The 15,717-nt window shown below is 45.8% G+C and overlaps 1 protein-coding gene across 1 annotated transcript in view; it reads right to left on the bottom strand.

The window, feature by feature from the left end:
* The window catches only part of LOC104568718 (uncharacterized), an 81,885-nt gene that overhangs the window by 46,680 nt on the left and 19,488 nt on the right, over positions 1 to 15,717 (bottom strand). The window contains exons 3-7 of the mRNA XM_088523293.1: positions 14,860 to 15,007; positions 13,764 to 13,922; positions 12,859 to 13,054; positions 11,620 to 11,775; positions 9,658 to 9,699 (exon numbers count right to left, since the gene is read on the bottom strand). Of these exons, the coding sequence (XP_088379419.1) occupies positions 9,658 to 9,699; positions 11,620 to 11,775; positions 12,859 to 13,054; positions 13,764 to 13,922; positions 14,860 to 15,007 (701 nt within the window). The remainder of the gene's footprint in view (positions 1 to 9,657; positions 9,700 to 11,619; positions 11,776 to 12,858; positions 13,055 to 13,763; positions 13,923 to 14,859; positions 15,008 to 15,717) is intronic.

The raw sequence follows: 15,717 nt of genomic DNA, 5'->3' as shown, positions 1-15,717 counted from the left end.
TGGCCACGAGGGCACACTGCTGCCTCATGGTCAACTTGTCATCCACCATGACACCCAGGTCCCTCTCTGCAGAGCTGCTCTCCAGAAGATCAGTCCCCAGCCTGTACTGGTGTCTGGGGTTATTCCTCCCCAGGTGCAGAACCTTGCACTTGGCCTTGTTGAATTGCATGAGGTTTTTCACCGCCCAGTTGTCCACTGTGTCCAGGTCCCTCTGGATGGCAGCGCAGCCCTCTGGGGTATCGGCTACTCCTCCCAGTTTGGTATCATCAGCAAACTTGCTGAGGGAGCACTCTGTGCCTTCATCCAGGTCATTGATGAATAAATTGAACAGGACTGGACCGAGGACTGACCCCTGGGGGACACCGCTAGCTACAGGCCTCCAACTAGACTCGGCACCGCTGATCACCACGGTCTGAGCTCTGCCATCCAGCCAGTTCCTAATCCACCTCACTGTCTGCTCATCTATCCCACACTGCCGGAGCTTGCCCAGGAGCATGTTGTGAGGGACGGTGTCAGAAGCCTTGGTGAAGTCGAGATAGACGACATCCACCGCTCTCCCCTCATCTATCCATCCGGTCATTCCATCATAGAAGGCTATCAGGTTAGTCAAGCAAGACTTCCCCTTGGTGAATCCATGCTGACTACTCTTGGGCACCTTCTTGTCCTCCATGTGCCTGGAGACAACAGCCAGTATGAGCCGTTCCATCACTTTTCCGGGGACGGAGGTGAGGCTGACTGGCCTGTAGTTGCCTGGGTCCTCCTTCTTGCCTTTTTTGAAGACTGGCGTGACATTGGCCTTCTTCCAGTCCTCTGGCACCTCCCCCGTTCTCCAGGATCTTTCAAAGATGATGGAGAGCGGCTTAGCTATGACCTCTGCCAGCTCCTGCAGCACTCTGGGGTGCATCCCATCAGGGCCCATGGATCTGTGGGTATTGAGTTTCCTTAGGTGCTCTCTGACCCAATCTTCCTCTAGCCAGGGTAAGTCTTCCTCTCTCCAGGCTTCCCCTCTTCTCCCTACGGCCTGGGGCTCTAAAGGGCTGCCCTTGGTAAACACACCAAAGCGAAGAGGGCATCCAGCAACTCTGCTTTTTCTGTGTTATTCATAACCAGGGTGCCCATCCCGTTCACCAGCATGCCCCTTGGCCCCCACCACAGCTGATGCCTTGCACAGAAATCCTCTTGCTTAACCCCCAGCCCCTTTAACTGGCTTTGGCAATTAGATGCTCTCAGATTTCCCCTTGGGTACTGCTAAACCAATGGCTCAACTGCCACACAAGTTCATTGCCATCATAGTCCCAAAGAACAACGAAAGCTGAAGGATGCATTTCCTGAACAGGGCTCAGCGTCCAGGTAATATGCAAGGAGATCCAGGCACATAATTGGCAAAAACCCTGCACAAAGTCATGGGAGCAAAGTTCCTGACAGGGTCAGGCTGTAATGAAGCTGTTTCCACTGCTGTATGTTGGTGTTTTGCTCAAACTAGCCTGCAGAGCTTGGAACAAATTAAAATATGTTGCCTATTAAACCACAGTGTTTTTGCTGCTTTTAAGGTGCAGAGGAAAGTCAAACTAGGAAACATGGGAGCAGGAAAGCGGCTAGCCCATCTGCAGCGTGGCAGGACAGGGCAGCACATGGTGGCCCAGGGCCTGGAAGAGCACGGCAAGCTGTGGTGCACACACAAGAGGGAGAAGGAGGATCCTTACCTTGGACAGGGTGCCCAGCAGCTGCAAACAACAGGAACGGGCCCCACGCCTGGTGCACTCTACATTGGGCAACGGGGAAGGGGAAGGACAGGAGGAGCCCTCTCACTGCAGCACCGTCTTGGATCAGCACAAGCTAATCAAACTCTGTGCAGAATGCAGCACTTCTCCAGCAGAAGTTTATGGGGGCTTAGCTAAAGCCATTTACAAAGTTAGAAAATGAGCAAGGAAAGAGCCTTCCTACCCTGCAATGCAGATATTCAGCCTAGAGATCAAGCCAGTATAGTCTCCACCAGTCATGTTCTCTTCTAACTTTGCACCAAAAACACAAGGCCTGTACTGTTCCTCAGAAGTAAGACCTAATTCTCATGGAAAACAGAAGAAAGAGCACCTAAACCACTTGTGTGTATGTTTTTTAAAGCTGAAAGCTATTGGACCAACAGTTGACACCACGCACTGCACAGAGTGGGCAAGGATGGGCTGCCTGACATCAGCTTTATCCACCACAAGGTTGGATGTTCACAACCTGGTGGCGACACAAGCTCCCAGGAGGACCAGGCAGATCCTTCAAGGCTTTACCAGTGTGCACACCATCAGGCATATGACTTCTGTCTCTTGGCACTTAGACTCCAGTTGAGAAAGAGCCGCAAAGATGCATCTCCTGGCGTCTCCACTCTGCAGCTTGCCATTTCTTTGCTTTTTCTGTACCAACAGGCACTACTGACCTTTAGGGTAAGGAAAGCCCAAGGCATTAATGGCCACTTACATTAATAGCAGAGACTATTTAGCAAGACTCAGCCATGGAGAACCTTGCATCCAGCTGATGCAGGGACCACCTGAAAGCAATCAGCAGTTGCTGTGTGCATTCACATGGCTAAACCTCACATGAAATAAACATGCAGCATCCCTGAAAGACCCCCTGTCTTCTGGATGTTTCCCCTAGAGCATTAGGAGCACAGGAACAGCATCTGGGCATGCTGTGCTGAGCACTATGGCTGGGCTCTCATGCTGGATGCAAGGGGACAAGCCCAGAGGACCAAGGCAGATTCAAACCACTGGTCTCCAGGCGTCCTTCACAAAAATCGGGGTGTAGGACACCTGGTGGCATCTCCAGGACAAGTTCACACACCTGGAAGTAAATACTCGGGCCTTTCTCTTCCAGACCTTCTCACAACTGAAAAGTGGTCTGAGCTTTCGTGGCTACAGTTGCTCCTGCTGCTTCCAGGACCTGCAACAGCAGCAGAAGGGCCTCGATGTCCTGGGAAAGAGCTGGGCTGCCTTTGACACCTTCCTCCTTGGCCACATTCATGAACACTCTGACTTGAATTAGCCTTTTCAAAGATATTTGAGTTAATGGATTCAATTATACTAGCATAAGATCCTTCAGAGGCCTCTTCAAAGTTACACATAGGCCAGATTTCAAATCAAGTTAAGAGTCCTTGCAGTGCTAGGCTTAACCATTTCCAGGTGAGCAGCTTGCAGACAGGCCTAAGAATCAACATCCTTCAAAAAAGATCCATTTTACAGAGTCCTTGCAAGCAAAACAAACAAACAAACAAAAATCAAACTACAAACTGGCAAAAGTTCAACTCCAAAAGAATCATTTGTACAATTTAAACAACTGTTTGGCTATTAATTATAAGGAACTAAATCCCATATGACATATCTGCCCTGGCAGGTTAAGGGATGGCAGCTCAGCCCTGGAATCAATGGCTCTGCTCCTGGGCTGCACTCCCCAGAGGCACAACTTCATTTGCTGGGACTGATCCAAGTATGTCACTCACGGATGACTTCCATATTACTCTTACTATAGCCCATGCTCTGTGTAATTTCTTAGCAAGCTACAACAAAATCGAGGGCAGCTTCAAAGGACATGCTCCATCATCCATACCAGCCACCCTCTGCACCGAGACACTTCAGCCTACCCTGAAGAAACCTATCTGCTGTTTTATTTTGCAATTCCATTTTTTTATTCAGCAGGCCTGCACTAACCTCAGGTGTTAGAAAGTGTTTTAGAATCAGAAAATGAAAATATTTTAAAAATATTTCTTTTATATACATTTAGATAGATATTTTGCAATGAAGTATAGTACAGAAAAGTTTGACTCAGGCCCATTTTTAAGAGAACTTTTTGCACCTCATTCTGCACATCTTCCAAAGAGGAAAATTAATGCAAGATAGCAAGCCCCTGCTTCTCCTGGGGGCATCATGAAGACTAGATGATGACAACCCTACCAAGCACAGACATCGTTAGCCAGGAACTGTTCAATACACAGAAGGAGTGAAGACCAGCTTGAAGAGATCCTCGAGACCAGGATCGCGAGAACACGAACCACACGAGAATAATTCCACAAAGCCGTGGATTTAAAAGCTGATTCTTCAAAGGAAAAGAATCACCTGTTTTTAAGTGCTGGAACAGGACAAAATGGGAAAGCTATTTTGGGCTCTGCACTGGAGATCTGGGCAAGGGCTCCGAGCTAAAGGACCCCCTCAGGGCTCAGAGCAGAACAGAGGAATCAAAACGCTGGCAAACAGCTCATTACGGGTCTGGTCTCTGCTTTGCAAGGAAAGGATTGGAGGATGCTTTAAAGCCTTGCAAAGGCACTGAAATAAAAATCCAACCTCATTTTAGACTGCAGAGGCAAAGCTAGGGAATGACACCAGGTGCAGAAAAATATCATGGGAAAGCAGGATGTAAAGTCAGCCTCTACTTGCCCAAGCAAGGGTTTAAATGTTCTTTATACCAGCTGTACATATGGCATTAATCTAATTATAGAGGGCTGTGCACTGCTGTATTGACAGAAGCTAAAGCAGCTGGTTTTTAATAGGTGAAACCAATGCACAATAAATAAATTAGTACAAACCCCACCAAACTAGGGGATGCAGACTCCAAGAAGGAAAGTGCGAGTTTATCCCTGCAGCCTGATCTAAAGCATCCTTGGAATTTCTAAAACTTACAGATGAGCACTTTCACATTCAGCTCCAGCATGGGAAAGCTCTCTGCTACAGGCTTAACTGGAGCACTCAAGAGCAATTGGTCCAAGCTAAAAGTTGCTGGTCCCTTGAGTGCATTATATTGGCTACACATAAACAGAAGAAAAAGCACCCAAGATTACAAATGTACATACTTGCACCTTTAAAATGTCCAAATTTAGAGTTAAAAGCTTATTATGAGAAGGATTATCTGAGAAAGAGAAACTAGGAAATGCTTTAAATGGTTTAGAAGTTGCCCAGAAGAAACAGCGTTGACTGAAATGGCACGCGGGTTTAAAAAAGCTATACATGGGAAAGAGCATATATTTAAAGTATCCATTAAAATGGCATATTGGTAAAAAAAGCATGTGATAAGCAATTCAGAACCTGGAATTTGTGGAAAACCGATTTGAACAAAGGAAATACAGAAGGACATAGGAAGACAACTGTAAAAGCCACGTTTCTGCTCCATGTTTGGGAAAAAACATGACATAACCAGATGATAATGAAATACTTTCCATTCCAAAAGTGACAAGGAAGAGGGTTAAATAAAGACCATTTTTCAATCCAGGCGCAATAATTCAAACTGTGAAGCTTTAAAAGAGCAGACTCTCTACAACATGAACACTGATTTTCAATTTGGCTCAGAAACCTGGGGAAGTTCCAGGGGGCTGGGGGGGGGGGAAAAAAAACCCTTTATGTTGTGCCAATATGTGAAAAAGTAACCAGGAGGCCTTGAGTAATTACAGACCTCTTCCCTGAAACTGCTCCAAAGCCAAAGAATAGGCAACTGATATGGGGCTCGTTAATAAAGAAACCGCAGATAATGTAATTAATGCCACAGCTTTGAAAAGGGACCCTGCACAATGGGCTTGGTATCTTTTCCGCGAGATTAGAGTGTTGCTGATACAGATAACAGCACTGATGCAGTGATCTTTGACTTCAGTAGGGCGTGTGAGTTAAGATGGCTTGATACTACAATCCAGAAGCTAAACTCGTATGGAAGCAAACTTGGTCAATGGGGGACAGGGTGGAATCCAACCATGAGCAGATATCTCTGCCTCCATTGGCAATGGGAACCTAGACAACTAGCTTAATGCGCTTCCCTTGTTGTCAATCCTGAAAGGCTGAACAAAGACTTGGAGAGGCTTAGCACCTTTTCAGGAAACATTTCTGTTAATAGACTGCTTTTTCAATCTATCAAAGGTACAACATGTTTAGAAGCTCATAGTCAGGGCAAAACAACTTTAAACAATATTTCTTTTCAACAACACATTCTAACTACTCCCTGAAAGAGCTGTCTGGGATATGCTTCATATTGGGAAAGCTGAAATCAAGGATGGACCATTTCCAAAGGAGTCTGCACTCATTTAAGAAGAATAGCTTCCAAGAAATCTTACAGGACGGATTAGCAAAAGATAAGGTCAAAGAAAATATAACTTTGATCTATAGTGTTTATAGCAGGAGTTTTAGGGGAAGAAATGCTTCCTGGTGGTAGCACCAGCTCCAACCTCTTCTCCCTGGCCCTTCCCTCCTCGGAGGGTGCAAGGAGATTTGGCCTCCCTGCCTAGACAACACCGTGCCCTGTCCATCCCCAGCTGCTTGGGGCCCAGGAGAGCAGGAACTTGTGCAGAAGCCACTTGCTAAACCAAGAATGGAATGACTCAGCCCATGAATGCCTCCATCACCACTTTTTGCAAGGAAGGACAACGGATTTTGCTCAGCTGGTTTGTGTATATGACAATGAGGTGCTAGATTTGGGAAATTACTTGGTGCCACTTGTACCAGCTCAAGAAAACTGCCAGGTCCTGGAGGTGCTTCTGTGCTCAGACCACCAGGGTTCCCCGCTTGTCCACGGCTACAAACACCTGGCAGCATCTGGATATTAGAGCAGGGTATCCAGAGAGCCAACAACCAGCAGGGACCAGTGGGGCACTAGATCAGATTTACTCCTCAAGGGTTCATCTTCATTAGGCAGGATGGGCTGAGCACTAGCAGTTCGTGATAATTACTCAAAAAAAACAAGATCCAAGAGTACATATGTCTCCTGATTTAAGAAGGCTTCAGATTGCTTTGATTTGAAGGCAAGGGATGAGAGCAGATGCTCTGATAGCACCTTGGCATTAAGCAATCAAAAAGGTGCTAACAAGAAATTAGCAACTACACCTCCACTAATTGCTTTGAAGTTATCTTTTCAAATACAGTAGGAAGTTCCATTGTAGTTTTTTTGTCATAAAACAAGCTTCCCCCCTTCTCAATATATGAATTGCATCTAATCAAGAGCACCACATATTTTATTGCTTTATTCTGCAGGAACGTTTCTTGGTGCGTTCAAAAACAGAAAAGAAAATAGTGTTAAAGTCTTCTATGTTGAATATCAGATATTTAAAACCTCAGAATAAGAATTTTTAGTTAAACTGAGACACAATAGAAAAAAATCTCACAGAAGGTTCTCACAGAAGGTTCTTTATTTTGCCATCCAGGTCATAACAAAGCACTAGCTCATTCACTGACGCTTAAATATTTGCCTGGCCCAGCAGGAGGGACATGTTCATGCACTGTGCCACACACAGGCATCTCTGCCACTAGCACAAACATCTGCAAAGTGAGGAGTGGAGACAAGCATTTGCAAACCAGTGCACTGTTCTGGTTTACTTAGCCTTCTGCTTCCTGCAATTGTTTCTGAAAAATTACTTATTTTTGGCAAAAAGCTGCCTGCCTGCTGGCTTGCACATGCTATCAATCAGGAAAGTGTTACCAGCATCGCTCTACATTTTCCCTTTCAGGCTGCAGGAGGGTTCAGGGGGGAGAGCAGCCAATGATGCCTCGATCTAGGCATCCTCCCAGCCTGTCCCCTTGCAACAGTCCCCCCATAAACCAGAAAGATGCAATATTGCAAAATAAATTTCTCACACTATAGAACCAGACTGGAAATTCAAAAACCTTGCAGAGATGTCAGACGCTGTGAGATTTGCCTTGTTGATATTTACAATGACCATGCCTACCGACTATTATTGAGCAACTCATGCTTAAGAAAACATCAGCAGTTTCAAGACTGATCCTGACTCCAACATCATAAATTCAGTAGCAAAATGACATTTTAAAATCAGGAAAAAAAATCTAGGAACCAGCCTGAACTCTCCAAGTACATCAACAGGTACAGTTTCAACTGAAATCTGTGAGATTTGGCCTGTGTTTAACTTTCAACTTTAGGACCCCAAATTTCATTGCTTTGGAAAAAGCCATTTAGTCTAGTAATCTACCGCACCATCCCACACATATCCAGCTACTGTGGGATGCAGGAGACAGAAAATGAAAAGAAATGGGTCAGAACTATCCATCTTTTCAAGACTGATCAGTTATAATCTACCCCCATAAAAAAGATACAAGACAATGTAATTTAAGCCTAAATTAGGTTGCCAGCAAAAGCTAATCTATTGCCTTCACTTTCTTATATCTTTCTCAATCATCACATCACCTCTTTACAATTATTTAACCACTACTAGCAATTGGAGGATGCACTAACAAGCCCATCTGCTTCTAAACGAATGAACAAAAACAGAAAGCTCAACTACAAGCTATAACAGTTTTGGACAGTTCCTGCAGCAGAGCTGATCTGCTGTCCGTTATTTTTAAGCTGTAACATGTTAGTAGCTTTTTTTTTTTAATAAATCCAAATGAGCCTTTAACAGCAAAAAATCCTGAGGCATCTCTGATCCTGATTAAGTGCTGTAAAAAAAATCGTCCCAAAATCAGAATATCACTAGCCTTTCCTCTGTGGGCCCATGAATTTTACCTACTTGCTTTCTGTGGCAGTACCTCATCAGTTTACAGTGATCCAGACTCAAGAATTAATTTTTGTGAGTTAGGGACAAGATTTTCAGATATGTGGGGAAAAAAACCAACTTTGCCATTTCCTCACTAGTCCAAGTTCATTATCATCAGCAGATAACCTATTTCTAAGTACCACTATCAGCAGAACAGCAGCAGAGGGCAAGTACATGCTCATCTCCATGCCCTGCCTGCTGCTATGACACTTGTGTCCTGAGTAAATCCCTCACATGCAGAGCACAAACGCAGCCGTAGAACAAAAACAACAACAACAACAAAAAAAAAAAACCCAAAACAACAACAACAAGAAAGGCCATTTGGTCAAATAGGCAGCTTAGTTTGTGTTAAGAAGCCAGTGTGGCACAGCTAGACTGTTTAAACGAGGCGTGATAACAAAGACCATGCATAAGCGGTTAACACCAAAGCCTAAGAAGATGAGCAGAAGACAGAAGGTCTCCTTATTGCTCAGTCATGCAAGAAAGGCTCTATTTACATTTGCTGACAAGTTTTACATTTGCTGGCAAGTTTCCACATTGGAATATCTGTTTGCATGAATTCAAACCCTGAACCTTGGCTAGAAATCACACATGAACTAGAAACATAAAGGCCTTGCAGCCTGTTTGGCTCATGGCATCTTCTGATAGGCCCTGATGCAGGAAGCAGCAGCAACTTCAGCTTCTCCCAGGGACCACCACAGTCATTGACCCCCAGAATCTCTTTTCACCACTGCACAACCTCAGCTCTTGCAGGTCAAGGGCACCAAGCAGCAAGTCTTCCCTGCACAGATGCTAACACCCCAAATGGAGGTCGAAGCAGCAGTTATAATTCTAGACATAAAACACTATTTTCTCACCACTGCCTTCATTGAGCCACCCTCTTGGGCTCAAAGCAAGTGTCCAGGGAGCTCACCTTAAATTCCACCACTTCTGAGAGAACAGGTTACATTCCAGCCAATTAAAAGAGGGATCAAAGAAAACCAACTTGCAGCCTTGCCTGGATTTTGTGTTTTTTTTTTTTTTTTTTCCTTCTATGATTACTATTATGCTGACTGGTTTCCCCAGGGGATATTACATTGGCCAGGCACACCAGAAGGAAATGTGGCGAAGGCATCCCCTGTACACACCTCCCCACAGGCCATGCAGGAGAGCCATACCTGAGCCGACGGGTCCCGGATTTCATTGGTTTCTTTTGGCACCTACACAGATAGAGAGAAAGAGGAAGAATATCACTGCCAGGGAACAGAACTCACGCAAGCGCGTGTGTTTTGTTGGCTCTGGCATTTAACCCACTGCCTCCAACTGCCCTGGAAGAATCCGGGGAATGCACACTGGGAACCAGCCATTCATAACTACATTGGGGAATATCTTTTGTTTAGACCTCTTTAAGTTCTTGGGTGGGTTTTGTGTTTTTTTTGAAGCTCCTCAGATCTATGGAGGGCCAGCAATGGACGGGAGCTGGTGTGATGTCAGGCAGAGTTATCCCATGGAATTCCCACTTGCAATCAACATATTGAAGCTTAAAATAAAACCATTTCTGGGTTGGCTAAACCACTGCAGCCTCTCCAGCGAGCATTCTAGGCCCACAGAGCCCAAGATAACAGATAGTAAGAGCGCATTAAGGGGAATCCATTGCCTTGCAGGCTCAGAGCACACCTCCTGTAGCTTGTTTAATCATAGAGATTTGCTCTGTTTTAGCCTTAAGAAGTGAGTTCGACTTTCCTTATGGAGCTATCACCAGCAACTAAGGGCTGTCAGCATGAGAAATGCCAGGTATCATTTTGGGGTTGACTGTAGCATTTACTGTGAACATAAACACACTGATCAGACTTAAACCAGGCAAATAACCCACAAGGCCTCTTCATCTCTGCTCCCTATGACGTATTTGGCCTTCTCGGCACTTAGTCTCTGTCAAAGCCAACTCCTGGTTAATCCGTTATGATCAGGGCTTTTCCGAAAACCTTCCTCTTAAATAATAAATATGGAAACTGATGCAGCACAGCACAGGATATTAAGTAACTGCAAGTCCATTCCAGGATCAGAGGCAAGGGAAGAGATGCAGTGGGAAAGTAACATGAGCAGAGCATTGCTGCTGCATCTTGGCTGCTTTGACTTATTTTGCACCAAGAAACCCAGGGCAAGAAGCCAGCAAGGGAGATGGAGAGGGGGCAGACGATCCATCCGACACCCAGGTCCCTTCCTGGCACTGCCCCTTGCCACCAGCCTATCCAGCTCCTCACTGGACCACTCCAAGGGCTTTACACACAAGAGGCTAGTGGCAAAGATGATGCTAGAAACTTCCTTTCTCCCAGAAGCAAGCCTTCTCCGAGCAGCTAAACAGTCTTTCCAGCTGGCAATGAGACAACCAATTTGAGCATTCCCATCTTCCCGTTAAAGGCTACTGCACTTGTCACTGAAAACCCATCATGGCTGACTTCCGTGGTTGGCCTAGAGAGACAACAGGTCTCTCGGGTCCAACTCCTGGCTCCTGAGGAAAGGCAGGGTGGTTCAGGCTCTCAGGGGTTTACTGCAGTTGATCAGGGCTTCTTTCCATGGGAGCAATTCTTTAAGAATGACTGAATACTGTAAATGAAAAATCCACAAAACTACCATTTTTCAGCTATGCTGACAACTTCAAGGAGACAACATCTGAAAGGAGCATGCACCAAGCAATGCAATACTAAGATCTTGCTGGGGGGAAGCACACATTTCAAAGGGAAACACACTGCCTGAGTACAGCTTTCATTCCCCTCACAAAAAGGGAATCTCCAGCTGCAGCATTACTCAATAGCTAGTCAGAACTTCCCTGTTTTAAACACATGCACATGGGCAGTCATTTAACACACCCAGGCTTTGACTCAGAAACTTTTCCTCTAACTCATTTGCTGTGTGCATCAAATCTCTCTATGACTTTAAGGGAGGGCTTGAATGACAAGAGGGAACCACCCTGTGTGCTGGCCACCATCCCCATTAGAACCTCACTGCATCTCAACATAAGCCAGATCTTTCCAGAATGCATCAACCCACTGGCTGGTTCCTTCCATTTGATTCAGGCTGGCTGCACCAGATGAGAGCTTGGTCCAACACCCCCCTTGTGTGTCAGTCACCCTGGGCCACACCTCTGGCCAAGCTGGTGCATGCTCCCATGGGGAATGTGAAGGGTTGAGGAAGGTCTCGGGGCGGAGGGAGCTGGTGCACATTGTGTTGTAGCTGCGGCAGTGCTCGCCAGCGGCTGTGGAGTCTCCCATCACGAAGGTCAGCTGCTGCAGAGCACCCTGGGGAGGAAAAGACACAGAAACCAGTTTTCCCGTGTGCCTTGCTAGGTTGCCTTCTCTTTTCCTTAGATAAGCTCAGGGCAGGTGAACTAATCTGTCACCAATGCAGCACCACTAGTGCGTGAGTAGCTTTTCTGCATGATATGAGTGCACAGCGGAAATGTCTGAGCCTGCTCCTTCTACCTGATGCTCCTCTGCTTGCCAGCAGCACCCAGTGCCAAGAGCAACATGTCAGAGCTACCAGCTGATCTCTTCATTGCAGGATCCAAATGGAAATCTGAAATCTTCCTCCGCAGGTCTGGCTGGGCAGCCTGCTACAGAAGAGGGAGATTAGAGCTGCCCTGCAGAAACGGAGAAGGGCTTCACGCTGGTGGTACATAATAAGGATCTCAAAGGCACCCTGGAGACACTATGGGATCAGAGACACCGCAGAGATGAGTTCCTTGATCAAATCCCTTGCCTGCTGACTGTACAGATGACTTCGCTGCATGGCACAACTCTCAGTCACAGGAAGGTGCATGAGGGGCTATGTTCGGTTAGGCTCAGGGCTACAGCGCCTTCAGCTAGCTCAGAGCTGGTGTCTGCCCAAACGGCAGCACAGCCTGAGCATCCCAGCATGATAAACAAGTGATGGCAACTCTCTCCTCTGATGTCTCCAGGCCACTGAGCACATCCTCCTGGTGGAAATGAGGCTGCTCCATCACAGCATCCCCCATGGATCTTGCCTCAGACATCCACAGAGCTGTTATTTTGTGCTTCCAAATGCTCAGAATGCCCTCATGAGAAATCAGTAGGTAACTAATGCAAACATCAACCAAATCTCTCCTTACATCTCCTCTGAGAAGCCCCCTGCCCTCATGGCAGGAAGCAGTGTCAGAGAAGCATCTCTCAGGGGTTCTCTGCCACTGACGCTTGTGTCTCCCCAGATCAGAAGCAAATGTTTTGCATACTTCAAAGTCTTTACCCACCGTGTCATGAAAATGCAAGGTGTGTTTTAGCAAGAGAGGAAAACAGATTTCTGAAGAGTTGCAACCTCACGCTACCCAACTAAAGCAGACATGCCAGGTCTGCCCAGGCTCTCACCTCAAAAGGAATCTCAAAGGATTCAATTAGGCCTCCAATGATGATTAGCCCCTGGGTGGTGACCCTCATCCCGAAATAATTGGACCAGCTCACTCTCTCCACCAGCCGACAGTCCACGTGTAACTCCAGTCTCTCCAAGGAGATGCCAAGAGCAACTTGGTGCCAGGCTCCATCACCAAGAAGGGAAACTGGGAACCTGTGTTTCCCAGGGGGAAAGGAAAGAGGCAAAATGAGATCCTCAAGGTAGATGCTAAGGACAGTACAATAGAAAATAAATCTACCATATTGTCACAAGTAGGTGCCATCACTCCTCTTGCAGCTTGAGGATACTATTTCTATCCAATGAATTTGGGCACCTCTACAACCAGACAAGATGTCAGAAATAACTGCTATCTGTGGCTCTCCCCATCTGATTCATTCCCAGATTTTGCAGGGCAACCTGTAGGCTACCAAAGCAGCAAATACAGAACCTCGTCTCTCCACACAACCCCAGCACTTTCCCCATGGCTTGTGGTTGCGACTTCCTGCACACCCAGGAGCGTGTGCTGGCCGGTGAGGGACGACAGGGTTTGAGGCAAGGCAGCGATGCTGGCCTGGAGCTTTCACCACTGTGCCCGTCAGTGCTACCAGATAGCCAGAAATGCCACCCCAGTCTGCAGGGCTCCAGCAGCTTCCATGCATGTTCTCTGGGAACAAGCACATGTGCAGCCATGCCACCAGTTCTGAGACTGTCACCCAGATGGGGAGACATGACTGATTCAGCTCAGCTTGGATCAGAGCAGCTCTCCTCACCAAAGCTCCAAGTGCCTGCTTTGGGAAACCTTGTTGTCAGGCTTGAGAGGAGAAAAGGAAGAGGAGAAGCATGAAAAGGAAAAAGAAAAATCAGCACCTGAGCTAGAACTTACTCATAGTGTCTCCTCCTTGTGGTGACAAAGATCAAGGCATGTGGGTTAATCCTTATCTGGAAGAGCACATGGCTCCGATGGCTAAGGATGGTCACCAGGCTGGTGTCCTCCTTCAGCGAGTACCTGAGCTTCATCAGCACACTCAGCTCGTCTGCAAACCTAGCAGAAAGAAGCAACATTTAGCATCCTGCAGCACTTGGTGAGACACCCCAAACTCATCTTATGCACAGAAAACCAAGTCAAGGTGCAAATGAATTCAGAGAAGCAAGAAGAAAAATATATATATATATATAAAATATATACATATATATCAGATATATATATCAGATATATATATCAGAATATATATATATATATATATATATCAGAACAATCCATTACTGAGATTTTAAGGTCAGATACTCAAAAAAAAAGGAATAGCAACAACAGAATTAGCCTTGCTTTAACTTCTATGCTTCCCCCCTATCCCACGATTTTTTTAAATGTGAAATACAATAGCAATCCAAAAATATACATACTTCATTCCCTTCTATCCCAGGGAAGGACATGGCACTGTTATCTTTGCTTTGTAGGTGAGGAATTGTATCAGAGAGCCACTTGGGTTTGGATTTTAATATGCTAAATTGAAACTGCCTTGGAGCTGTTTTCAGAGAGATGATTTATAGCCTAGAATATTTTCAAGAGAAGAGGCTTAGATACACCCCAGAACAGGGGTCAGGATGCTATCCTGACAAACAAGACACTTTCTTTGAATAAGGAGACCCAAATTCAAATCTCTTTGATATCAAGCACAGCAGAGGTTTGACCTAGCCTGTTCTTCTGTGGATTAGTGTCTTGACATTAAGCAATGCTGGTGGGTAAACTTGTACACCTTATTGCTCTCTCCCACTCTGTGCTGGGCTAGAAACGATGTGTGTCCCCTGCACATGACCAACAGAGATGGAAGAAATTGTAGAAGTAGTGAGCTATGAAGAGAGAAGAGTGGATACATTATATTTATGCTATTTTGGAATGGGACCATAAAATAAAGCCTCAAACTAACAAGCATGTTGCATATGACTTCAAACCCTTCCCTCCCACCTCGAAGTCATCTCACCTGTCCCCAAAGGCCTCCCTCGTAGGCATGTTGAGGGTAGAGTACTGCCCAACCTCCAAGACACTGCAGTTGGCTTCACTGTAGCCAAAGGAAACATTGCTGAGGTCCTGTGCATGCAAAGCCATTTTGTGCAGCAAGTTCACTTCATCTGCATTGGGGAAGAAGACAGACACTTAATATCCAAGCTTCCTTCCTTACAGAGATTTCTTCTCTTCATTCTTCTGACTAACAGCTAAAGTCCAACAGAAAGAAGCCAACAAAAAGAGAATGCAAGCTGGAAGAGCTAAAACAATTCATAAATATAGCAAACAGCTCAGGCCAAAACAAATATTTAGATAGCCTCAGGCATAGCCAAGCCATTTTTCTGAACTCAGATCATCATTTGGAGGCTGGTCTCCTAAACAAAGTGCCATTCCCATCCAAGGAGTGGTGGTACCTTTATGACCTTATAGTTGGGATGCTCACGAACATAAAGTAGAGCCTGGGACACAGGTATCACACAAGTCCTAGCTCAGCTGGGTACAGAAAATCCAACTCGAGCTTTGTCAATTTTTTCGCTGAAATTTGTTCACTTTCAGTGAAAAAATGCACCAAGGAGAGGAAGGAAATTCATGTGTCCCTCACTAACATGGGCGACCTATCCAAATTCCAGGCACTCTTCTCTGCCTGAAGAAGGGTTTATTGCTGTTATGCCTCACAAGGAGGCACACATCATGAAATCCACCTGCAGGGAAAGAGGTAAGGCCCATTTTCAGCACTATGCTGTGAAGATGCAGGATGGTTCTAATTGGCCAAAATCCGTAGTCTTGGCCAGGGGACAGCGCCATAACTTCAAACTCTTGAGTAGCTTTTAACTCC

This window comes from Tinamus guttatus, unplaced genomic scaffold (assembly GCF_059628265.1).
Source record: "Tinamus guttatus ecotype Peru unplaced genomic scaffold, ASM5962826v1 Tinamus_guttatus_pri_ptg000177l, whole genome shotgun sequence".
Lineage (NCBI taxonomy): Eukaryota > Metazoa > Chordata > Aves > Tinamiformes > Tinamidae > Tinamus > Tinamus guttatus.
This window is presented reverse-complemented; position numbering and strand designations above follow the sequence as displayed.